This window comes from Oryctolagus cuniculus, chromosome 3 (genome assembly GCF_964237555.1).
Source record: "Oryctolagus cuniculus chromosome 3, mOryCun1.1, whole genome shotgun sequence".
In the NCBI taxonomy this organism is placed as follows: Eukaryota; Metazoa; Chordata; class Mammalia; order Lagomorpha; family Leporidae; genus Oryctolagus; species Oryctolagus cuniculus.
Window position 1 is genome coordinate 113328556 of NC_091434.1, and position 12497 is coordinate 113341052.

Consider the following 12497-nt stretch of genomic DNA (forward strand, 5'->3'; position numbering starts at 1 on the left):
GCTCATGTCCCACATTGTATGGAGTGCTTGGGTTTGACTCAGCTTCCCACCAAGACAGAACCTGGGAGACAGCAGGTGAGATGGCTCAAGTAGTTGGTTTCTTTCCACCAAATAGGAGAGTAGGATTGAGTTCCCAACTCCTGGCTTCACTCCCAAATGTCAGCTTAACCTGCTGTACCAAGAATCCTGCCTATTTATAAGTTTTTATATTCAGTATCATGACCTCCACCCCTCTCCAAGTTTTTATATCCATGTACATAATCATACATGCCTGTATACATATGCAAATATAGAATAAAAATGAGAATGCCTATTTGACAGTGTTATAATGAGAATTGAAATTTCTTGATATTTATGCAAGAGGATTTTAAAAAGCTCAAGGAATAATAGAATTTAAACATACTTTTTGTTGTGAAATTTATATATAGTTTTTATTATAAGTATTTTCCATAAAATTTTTAAGGTCATCATATATCTAAATACATGTTAATTTCTTTGTTATTAAGCTTTTTAGGATAATTCTTTCTCTTTTTCTCTAGGTAACCTTCAAAGCATCAAAACATTCAGTTTCACCAGATTTAAAATACGTCCTCCTGGCATATGATGTCAAACAGGTAAGAGAGTTATTTTCTTTCAATGAGACATTTCTTTGAGATGCGGTCAGTTGATGGTCCATAGTTTTACTTAGCCATCTACACATGTAGGGAAAACTTGGCATATCTAGTAACTGCAGAGGGACACTGTCAGCCATGTGGCACAACAGAGGTTTGAAGACAGTTTTCTTTTTTTCCACATCTGGATAGCAAGTAATTGGAACAATTTGGTGCTTGAGCTGATCCAAGTCCATTCCTTTTCAGAGGGCACAATGTCAGGCTTTAGGAAATCCAACACACGAGGGCTTCTGAACTTTTCAGGGTCAGCTTTACTGTATAGTTGAGTATTTGCTGTGTATGTAGATCAGGAGGTTGCTGCTGACAGTGCTCTGAGCTGCAGTATGTATATTGGGAAGGGGCTGGTGAGAACATTGTTTCAGATTGTGGCCAATGGACTCCTTGGTGACATTTGATAGTAGGCTTTATGGTTGTAATTATGCAAGTAGGACAAGCCAAGAAATTAATTCTGAACAAATAAAATGTTCTAATTGCAATTAGTGTTTCATTATTCTGTGTCAGCTCTAAAGCACAATTAGAGCAGTATGTATGGTTGCTGAGTATTTTGTACTTAGATATAATTCGCACAGTTAAAAGCAAAGTAAATGTTGGAAAGACAATTCAGCAGATTAGTTTCTGTGGAGAATAAATGATTGGAAATCATTCAAGAAAGTTTTATGAGCTTTACAATAGACAATAAAAATTTATGGACTTAAGGCAGAAAGACTCATAATGCTTTCAAAGCCTTGGAACACATGGAATTTCACAGTTCAAAAGACCTCTTTGAAGGTTTTAGTCTATTGGACTATATTCATGCATATGGTCTATTCTTATAGGAGTTTATATTTTCTCATTTAAAATTAATTTATGCTGACAAAGACAGGGACATTGTAACCAAAGACATCTTTTCCTAATATTTATCAGGTTTTGGCCTTTTTCCTTAGCTTTGGTTCTATGCTATTTCTAGTCATTGGGAGATTGTAAGGCTCATCTTTTAGTGAAAAGAAAAAAATACTCTTATGAATAAAAATATTGAATATCCTAAAAATTATTAAAATGAAATCATTCACCTATAGATTTAAATTTAAAGGGACTGCTATGTGTATAATGATAATGAACCTTAAAAAATATTTCAATGACTGTAGCAAGCAAGGGTGGATCTGGCAGCATCATAGACACAGATCAATGAATGCGAATTGAGAACCAAAAAATATGTCCTCCCAAATATGTCTGATTGATTGTTGGCAAAGGTGCAAAAGTAATTCCATGGATGAAAAATGGCCTTTTCAACAAATGAAACTGGAGCTATTGGATATCCATTGGCAAAACACAAAACACACAACAAAACAAAGACAGCATGTAGACCTAAGCCTCACACCTCTTATAAACTCCAAATAAATCATAAATTTAAAGTAAAATATAAATCTGTAAAACTTGGAGAGGAAAAACAACATAGGAAAAATAGAATCTAAGGCTAGGAAAAGAGTTACTAAATTATACACTAAAAGCATGGTTCATAAAAAGAAAAACAATTGCTCCATGTAAGACCCTGTTGTGAGGACAAAAATACAAGCTACAGTCTAAAAGAAAATATTTGGAATTCACATAGTACTTGATAAAGGACCAGAGTTCTCAAGTAAAGAACTCACAAAACAGAACTCTTAAAAACAATAAAGAAAATAGAACAACAACAAAATGAAAGCAGTGACAAAAATGGAACAACTATGCAATCAGCAAATGTGTCAGCCATGAACAGACATTACACTGGAGAGACTAAGTAGGAGGCAGAAGAATACATGAAAATATTTCAACATCAGTAGCCATCAAGCCAGTTAAAATCACAATGGCATGTCACAACACACCTTTCAGAATGGCTAAAACAAAGAAAAATAAGCAGCAATGCCAAATGCTGGCAAGTATGCACTGAAAATTTTAGGATTATATAATGGTACAGCTTCTCTGGAAGATATTTTGTTAATTTTCTGAAATAATGGATATGCAACCAACATCCAACCCAACAACTACATTTATCTGAAAAAAAAAAAAAAAGAAAATTTATGTTCCCGTAAAAACCTGTACACAGTTTATCATGATTTTATTTATAGTAACCATTGCTTGAAACAAACAAGATGATCCTCAATGGATGAATGGCCAAACTGTGTTATACCCGTATAATAAATGCTTTGAAAAATCAAAAGGAACAATTTTTGATGTATGTAGCAACCTGCAGGAATCAGTGGAATTTTTCTGAGTGAAAATATAACCTAGTCCTAAAAGAAGATTGTTTATGACATTGCATTTGTGCAACATTATGGAAATGACAAAATTATAGAAATAGAGAACAGACTACTGGCTTTCAGAGGATAAGGAAGGAAGAATGGCCTTATTTGCTTCATAGAGCAGTGTGAAAGTTCTTTGTGGATATGGAAATATTCCATTATCTTGTTTAAATATAGGTCAGTATCTTATTTGCTGTCATGTACTCTTTTGTGAGATGCTATAATCAGGGAGAAAATGAAGTTGCTCTGTGTTATTTCCTACAACTGCATGTGAATCAGTACCTACCGCAAAATAAAAATTTGAATTCATAAGAAGCTATTGCTGATTAATTTCTTAAAATGAAACTGATAATTAAGAAAATTCAGGTTCCATTTGTTACATCAAATATATATATTATGCAAAGTCCCTGAAACCTTAGGCCTCAAATATGTGGGTGTAAAGAAGTGAGAAATGTTTTAATTTTGACTTTCATGTTTATAGTTTTACACAAATTTGTTATGGTTTTCAAAGAATTGTGAATGATAAAGTTTAAAAATAGAAAAACATGATAATTTATTAAGCATAATTAGTACCATTACTTTAAGAAATTTCTATCCCTGTCTATGTCACTCAATGTCTATTTAGATAAGTTTTTAGTATTGCTTTCAGAGAAGTTGGTTTACTGTGTATGAAAAGTAAAGCCATGCCATGCCACATCCACTCATCCCAGATAATATCATCAATGATCTTGCTCTAACCACAGAAATTGACCATGGTTTTTCATCCTCTGTTTTTACCTACTAATTTTTTGTAAATCTAGGGTTATTTTTGAAGAAAGATATTATTTATAAAGTAGAGAAAAACTAAATTAACTTTGGATATTTGGAGAAAACATATAAAATAAGTGAATATAATTAATAATATAAGTTTATACTTGCAGCTCAGTCTTCATTTTATTGTGTTTTTTAAGTTCAGAAATAAAAGATACTTTATAACAGCACAATCACTGTGAGAAGGTATTTAAAAATAAAAAAAAATCAAACTAATTTTCTCAGTCTTATTTCATTCATTGATTTATTTTATTTATTCATCATATTCCAGCTGCAAACCACTGGGCTAGACATTATGCAGTATATGTGTGTGTGTGTGTGTGTGTGTGTGTTTATGTTTGTGTGAACCATCTCCTTCAAGGAATATTTGAGGAATGGAATTAAAAGACACATTTATTTTGGTGCAAAATTATTCTGAAGCATATACTTGGCTTTTAATAATATGCTTTCCTCCACTGTTTGAAGTACTTTCATACAATCAAATAGAGGTAATATAACACAGACATTTATATCTACTGCATGCAGCATTGTATGATGTAACACGTGAATGGTAATATCAAAGAATAGAGAAAATTTCCACTCTAGGCAATCATGTTGGAGAGGGAAGATTATCCTGAGCTTTGAAGAGCAGCCAGATAAAGATGGATAGAAAAGCATCCCAGTTCGGCAGGTAATATAGAACTTCAGGGAAGTTACATTAAGCATGAGGGATAGCAGTCAATTCAAATGAGCTAGCTAGAGGTTGACAATTTAGAAAGAAAAAAACCTGGAAATCTCATTCAGTCTAAATTATAGAAGAGCTTGAATCCCATTTTATTTGATGCAGTTTATAATGAGATAGTAATTTGAAATCATTGATGATTTTAAACAGATGCTCTGGTTAACTTCTATGTGTATGTGTGTGTCGGGGGTGGTACACCCATGTTTGTAATAACAATTAACAATTATGGGAATAAAATTAAGAACAAAGAAAATATAAAATTAAAGGAAGGGAAATATCATGTATTAAGCATTTTATTAGACAGATACTATTATTCTAATTTCAATAACAAGAAAATCTAATCTCAGAAAAACTGTAAAAGAAGTGTATTTGTATGTAGATACAATTCTAAGACTATAATGATATCCCCTTCTCCCCTCCCTCTTGGTATATGTTCTCAGTTTCACTGTGAATAATTATTTTTAAAACTCCATTTGTTTATCTTCTACAGACTTTTATTTTTTAAAACATCCATTTGTATAAATTATTCATTATATTTTCATTTTTTAAAAGGTTACTAATTTGGAGGCTTTAATTATTTTTTAACAGAAAATTTTAACTTCAGAATAAAATCTGTCTTTTACTTTGTTTTCTTTAGTCTCTAGACTTAGGAAATGCCCACCACTAAGATTAATACACATTATTGTACAGTTGTTCTATTTTTGTGTGTTTTCATGCATAGATGTTTTGTTTTCAATTGTTATGGTGACAGATGATCAAAACATATCTTCCTTAAATATTATTATATTGGAAAGTATGTCATTAATAATTATAATCATAGTCAGATGCCTTAAATATTATTATATTGGAAAGTATGTCATTAATAATGATAATCATAGTCAGGTGCCTTGACAGACTCCAGCGGAACACTTTTGATGTATCCTTAGGAGGTCCCACAACAAAATTGACAGGTGTAATCTGAGTCCTGCGTGCCTCCCATATCTTTAGTCAGTTTTTCCATGGCTATGATGAAGGGGAAAACATGAGCACATCTCAGTTCGACTATCTTGAATACCTGCCTGATGTAAGGAGAAAGGCATATGCTAGTTAAGCCAATGCTTATATGCTTGATGGAGTAACTATAAAGTATCTAGCACATTTTTGGTTTGTTTAGGATCAGCATAGATTGCTCCCGAAAGCTATGTTAATGCTTCCTTTCTAGTATCATCCTTAATTGAGACAAATGTCAATTGTTTAGTGTAGGGCAATTCAGAAGTCTGTCTTTATTTTTCAGGCAGCAAACGTTCTAAGCATGACTTAGTCAAGGTTTGTGGGATTAAATCACATATTCACCATGGTGGGGGTACCGGTGAATCACTTGGAGAATTTTCAAAAATTATTCTTAGTGCTACTCTGCAGAAAAATCTAAGTTAATTGATTGGCAGTGTAGCTCAAACCTTGGATTTTAAAAAATTCCCCAGGGGATTCAGTGCACAGCCAAGGTTAAAGACAACTGAATGTAAGTGAGTGGGTCTCTTCCATCAGTTGAGAACTTTCCAGACTTCAGACAAGGGAAAGGCTGGAAATAAAAATAAAAATAGCCGCTTTCTAACACTGCATCTACTTTGTGTCAGTCTTTACTTGCACACCTTTAATCCTTACAACTTCTCTTTATAGATGTTGGTGTTATTCTTGTTTTATTGGTGAAAATATAAAGGCTGAGATCTTTCTAAATTTTCTTAATGTGAGTTAGGATAAAAGCCTTTATTTCTGGACCACTGTGTTTCGGTGGCTAGCCTCAGCATAGCAGGTGGGAGTTTATGAGAAATGTCCACTGTTTCGTCCCAGACGCTCAGTGGATATGTCCCAGAAATTCATGGCTTGAGAAGCACACCCAAGTGAATCTGATGCACACTCAGCACTGAGAACTCCTGGTTTATAGGAGCCGAATCTTTAAAATACAAGAGCTTTACCTGTGAACACCTTAGCAACCAGAACCTAACAACATACAGGAAAAGGATTTAGAGAAAATATCACTTAAGAGCAATGATTTCCATTTTGTGTGTGTGTGTGTGTGTGCATGTGTTTCACAATCCCTTGTTCCTAGATTTAATCTCCAACTCTTCCTTTCTGACCTTGGATATTGGAATGGCCTCATATACCCTTCAAAACTGATACTTGATGTGTCATAATTACTTATGGCATAGTAGATCATGCATGGAACTTGGAGTAAAATATGTGCTTAGGGGCCAGAGCTGTGGGGCAGCAGGTTAACACCCTGACCTGAAGTGCCAGCATCCCATATGGGCTCCAGTTCTAGTCCTGGCTGCTCCTCTTCTGATCCAGCTCTCTGTTATGGCCTGGGAAAGCAGTAGAAGATGGCCCAAGTCCTTGGGCCCCTGCATGGCATGGGACGCCTGGAAGAAGCTCCTGGCTCATGGCTTCAGATTGGCGCAGCTCCAGCCATTGGGGAGTGAACCATCAGTTGGAAGACCTTTCTCTCTGCCTTTCTTCTCTCTATGTAACTCTTTGATTTTCGAATAAATAAATAAATCTTTAAAAAATATGTGTTTAGCTTCAAATTATTCATATTTAAATTCATTTCAATATCTATATAAAGGAATTTTCATATATTTTGAGGATTTCTTGATGGATTTTGGTAAACTAAACACTGTCCTTTAACAATCACCCAAAAGAAACAAAACATTGCATTGCTCCTTTGCAGTCACTGCTCATTACAAGTGGGAGCACTGTCTGAATAATAGGTTGGTTTTGCCTGTTTTTGTGTTTTGTGTAAATAGATCCATACAGCATAAATGCCTGAGTACCCTCTCTTGCAAACTTTTCAATAGTTGCATGGTAAAATGTTCATTCTTGGGGGCCGGCACTGTGGTTCAGTGGGTTAACGCCCTGGCCTGAGGCACCGGCATCCCATATGGGCGCCGGTTCTGGTCCCAGCTACTTCCAATCCAGCTCTCTGCTATGGCCTCGGAAAGCAGGAGAAGATGGCCCAAGTCCTTCGACCCCTGCACCTGCATGGGAGATCTGGAAGAAGCTCTTGGCTCCTGGCTTCTGGCTCCTGGCTTTGGATGGGCGCAGCTCTGTCTGTTGCGAAGAGTTGGAGAGTGAACCAGCGGATGGAAGACCTCTCTCTCTCCTTCTCCTCTCTCTGTGTAACTCTGACTCACAAATAAATAAATATTTTTAAAAAATTAAATGTTCATTCTTACTGATATAGAGTATGCCATTGCATATGATAGTACTGTGAAAAGTTCATAGAAACATGAAATTAAAAGATAAGCTTATTTTGGTGCTAAAATTTTGTTTAAACATTTTTGTCATATAGTGTATATATCAATAAATGCACATAAATATGCAGATAAATGAGATTTTTTTCTCTGATCACACTGATAGCCAGTACCCAAATTAAGAGCATAGCATTACTAGTACCCCAAGAATTCTGACTTCATCCTCTCTCCATTTCTTTTTCTTTTTTTAAAAATATTTATTTATTTATATATTTGAAAGACAGACTTTACAGAGAGAGGGAGAGACAGAGAGATCTTCCATCCTGTGGTTCAATCTCCATATGGCCACAATGGCTGGAGCTGGGCTGGTCCAAAGCCAGCAGCAAGGGACTTATTGCGAGTTTCCACATGGGTGCAGGGCCCAATAACTTGGGTCATCTTCCTTTGCTTTCCCAGGCCATTAGCAGGAAGCTGAATCGCAAGTGGAACAGCTGGGATTCGAACAAGAGCCCTTAGATGATGCCTGCATCACAGGCTACAGCTTTCCTTGCTATGCCCCAACACTGGCTCTTCTTTCTTTTAAATGGAGAATAATAATATATTGCAATTTCTATAGTGAAGCAATATTTATAACTATATACTCAAATGATATGACATTCACACAATTTTTATATTCTGTACTAACTACATCTTATAAGAGAAAACATGTGATAATTGTGTTTTGGGTTCTGGCTTATTTCAGTTAACATAATGACCTCTGGTAGCATTTATTTTATTAATAATGTCAGGATTTTGTCCTTCATTATGGCTGAGTAATATTCCATCCTGTCAATATACCACATTTTCTTTATCCGATCACCAGTTGATGGACATCGAGGTTGATCCCATATCTTAGCTATCATGAGTTGAGCTGCTATAAACATAGAAGCACAAATAAGTCTTTTGTATGCTAATTTCATTTCCTTTGGATATATCCCTAGGAGTGAGATAGCTGGTTCATTTTGTAAGTTGATTTTTAGGTTTTGTAGGAATCTCCATACAGTTTTCTATAATGTTGTGCAATTCGCATTCCCAATTTTTGAAATCACAGTGTATTCATTCTTCTGTTGATTAGCGTTTTAAAAACAGCACTGCGGCTCACTAGGCTAATCCTCCGCTTGCAGCGCCGGCACCCCGGGTTCTAGTCCCGGTTGGGGCACCAGATTCTGTCCCGGTTGCCCCTCTTCCAGTCCAGCTCTCTGCCGTGGCCTGGGAAGGCAGTGGAGGATGGCCCAAGTGCTTGGGCCCTGCACCCCATGGGAGACCAGGAGGAAGCACCTGGCTCCTAGCTTCGGATCAGCGCAGCATGCCAGCTGTAGCGGCCATTTGGGGGGTGAACCAACTGAAGGAAGACCTTTCTCTCTGTCTCTCTGTCTCTCTGTCACTAACTCTGCCTGTCAAAAAAAAGAGGTTTTTGTGTTGTGTTATTTCGCTGTTCATTCCTTTCCCATGCTTTACCCTGATTCTGTTTTGACAGTTATTTCAGACAAGCGATTATAGGAGTGAATGCTTGGCACGGTGATTATTACACCACTTGGGATGCCTTCTTCCCATTTTGTAGAGCCTGATTTGAGTGCATGCTACTCCACTTCCAATCCAGCTTCCGGCTAGTGTGCAATCTGTGAGCAAAAGTTTATAGTTTAAATGCTTGTGTCCCTGCAACCGACGTGAAACACCCAAAGTTCCAGTTTCTTGGCTTCTGCCTGGCCTAGCCTCAACTGTTGCCAGTATCTGGAGAGTAAGCCAGTGGATGGAAGAGCTGTAGTCTCTCTGTCTGTTTTTCTGTTTCTTTCTCTTTGTCTCTCTGCCTTTCAAATAAAATGATAATTTTTTTTTTATTTTAAATAATAGATTGTTCAAAGGGAACAAACTCTTGCTAAGTATTTATTGCCATTGACATGGGATGTGTGTTTATCATTTTAAACCTTCCAAAGTCTTTATCTCTTGGATGTGATATCTTATGTTAGAGAGGAGGAAGAGCTAGAGATGTTAACTACTTTTCTCAAGAGCCCTACTTCACAGTTGCAGAACTGAGACTAAGTGCCATAATTGTAACTCCAATGTCTGTAGACTTTTTATTACACTATCATTTTGAGAATGGGTTTGCGTATCTTCATAGATTTATTCCATACTCTGACATAATTCCCTCATTGACTTGAAATCTTATCAGCTGGCTTTGCATTAATTTAATCGAAGGCAAGTGAAAGTTACATTTTATATATATATATATTATTTTTTAATATTGGCTAGCAATTACTATACTTCTCCAGGATTAGAGAGTATGCTTTTGATTTTTGCTTCTACTTCCTTTTAATTATTTCTCAAAAAATGAACTAGATAATTGCTGGTGCATTTCAGTGCACAAGATTGAAATATATTTTTCCAAAGAGAAAATATTCCAAAAATCATGAAATTTTGATACGCTAACATGTTAGTAATAATACTTGTGATTATGAATTATCATCTTGCATTTTGGCATTCATCATTTTAGCCTGTAATTCTCGATTTGTCTGAGTCATGCATGTAAATAGTTTAAATTAAACTATAAAACCTGTTTTATTTCAACATATTTAGAATTATTTGAATTTTTTGAATTAACAATTGCTTTTCTAAGTCATTCTTGGAAAGACATTAGAGTTTTATATAAAACATATTTCCTTCATGTTTTTTTTTAAACTTTTCATGAATCTATAATACTGTACAACTTCATTGGGCACAGGAAATATTTCAACAACTGCAAAAGCATAAAAGACCTGATAAAATCAGGTATGAAGTAGGAGCAAAGATATTTTAGCAAATCTCCTTAAACTAATTCTCAGCGTTTTCTTATTGCTCAGATTTTAAAATGCTTGTTAAGTGAACTAGTTAACTATTTTGCACTGTCAACTTTTTCTTTAGCATGTCTTACAATTGTGATCAGAAACTTGAATTTACTATTGCTTCAACATAATTAGAATGTATACGTGCACATAGAGAATTAGCTACTTATGAGTATAAAAGTAATACTTGAATGGTTCCTTTAAACTCCATCTAATGAAGGGAACAAATCAACTATACCTGTGCTGCAGCTGCTGGATTGGTATCATGTCCTCCAAATCTGATGCTCCGAGGAAGAATGATAGCATTATGCACTTGTTCCAGTGTAGAACTAAAAAGTTGTGTAGCTCTGCAGACAAAAATCTTCTGTATGATAAATATCTATTTTAGCTAAAATGTAATCACTGTAAAATGAATCCTGCACGCATCACTGCTTGAAAAAGTAACTCTTCTCTAGTGAGTTATCTAATTAAATTCTGGGCTTACTACTTCAGTGCTCTACAATTACAGACACATAGTGAAGGAGTTTGTGGGAGTGCATGGTCTGGTCATGGGCTTGTCTAGGCAGTTAAGCTTCGCACACTTGTGGTGCACTAATATTTCAAAAAAAATCTCTTTAATGACAAACTTGAAGAAAGTACAGTCTAGGAAAGTGACTGTATTCAAATGTGTGGGACTTAGTGTTCACACTGAAGTCCCCCTGCCTTCCCGTGCCTATTGAATGCCCGTCTTTGTTGTTCTTGCGGCTGCTACCAGATTGCTTTCTAGTTAACCTTTTTATTAAAGAAAGATGATAATGTGTGAAAAATATGTTAGTATCAGTTTTGGCTATATTGTACTTGGTTAAAGCAGAAGAAAACAAAAATTCCTTAGAGGGGACAATAAATGGAGAAAAGATGGGAGAAAAGGTGGGAGAAAAGGAGGGAGGAAGGGAGAAAGGGAGGAACAAATTTGAGATTTTTGAAAGCCAGTTTTTACAAATTTTCTTTTTTGTGATAGATATTAATACAGGTACAAATTTATCACAGATTCAATTAAATTCTTTTTAAAGATTTATTTATTTATTTATTTGAAAGAGTTACACAGAGAGAGGAGAGGCAGAGAGAGAGAGAGAGAGAGGGAGGTCCTCCATCTGATGGTTCACTCCCCAGATGGCCGCAACGGCTGGAGCTGCGCCGATATGAAGCCAGGAGCCAGGAGCCTCTTCTGGGTCTCCCACATGGGTGCAGGGGCCCAAGCACTTGGGCCATTTTCCACTTCTTTCCCAGGCCATAGCAGAGAGCTGGATCAGAAGTAGAGCATCTGGGCTCAAACATCGCCCATAAGGGATGCCAGCACTGCAGACCAGGGTGTTAACCTGCTGCGCCACAGCACTGTCCCCCAATAAAATGTTTTGAAATTGTATTTTTCTTTTTATGTGTAAAATAATGTATGTGTATATTATAGAGAATCTGAAAATACTGACAAAAATAAAGACAATAAACATATTATCTTTGTTCATCACTTTTAGGAAAAAACCACCGTTGATACGTTGGTTCATCCCATCTAAGTCTTGTCTTTTTGTCATTAATATGTATATACATTTCCATGTGTAGATAAAATCATAGTGTAGTCTAGTACAGTTTACTATTCTGAACATTCCATCATGAACATTATCCCTGAAGTATTTTCAGAAACATAATTTTTCATTGCTCCACATTCCTTTCAGGAGGTTATATAGTAATTAATTTATTCATTTTCTTCCTTTGATATTAAAAGCACTCTAATCCATCACTATTACAAAACAACTGTGGCATTGAACATCCTTGTATTTAATAAATGTCTTTGATTATTTCAAGTTAATTAATGGGGCTGGAATCAGTAGATTAAATATTGTCTGCACAACTAAAGTTCTTGGGGCATATTCTAAAATGCCCACTAGAGAATGCATGTAAAAAAGAATGCTTCTCCCACA

General features: G+C 35.7%; 1 protein-coding gene across 4 annotated transcripts in view; it reads left to right on the plus strand.

Moving 5' to 3' along the window:
- The window catches only part of DPP10 (dipeptidyl peptidase like 10), a 1559001-nt gene that overhangs the window by 1182860 nt on the left and 363644 nt on the right, over positions 1-12497 (plus strand). For all 4 annotated transcript variants that reach the window (XM_051849637.2, XM_051849636.2, XM_051849638.2 and 1 more), the window contains exon 5: positions 540-614. In XM_051849637.2, coding sequence (XP_051705597.1) covers positions 540-614 — 75 coding nt within the window. The remainder of the gene's footprint in view (positions 1-539; positions 615-12497) is intronic.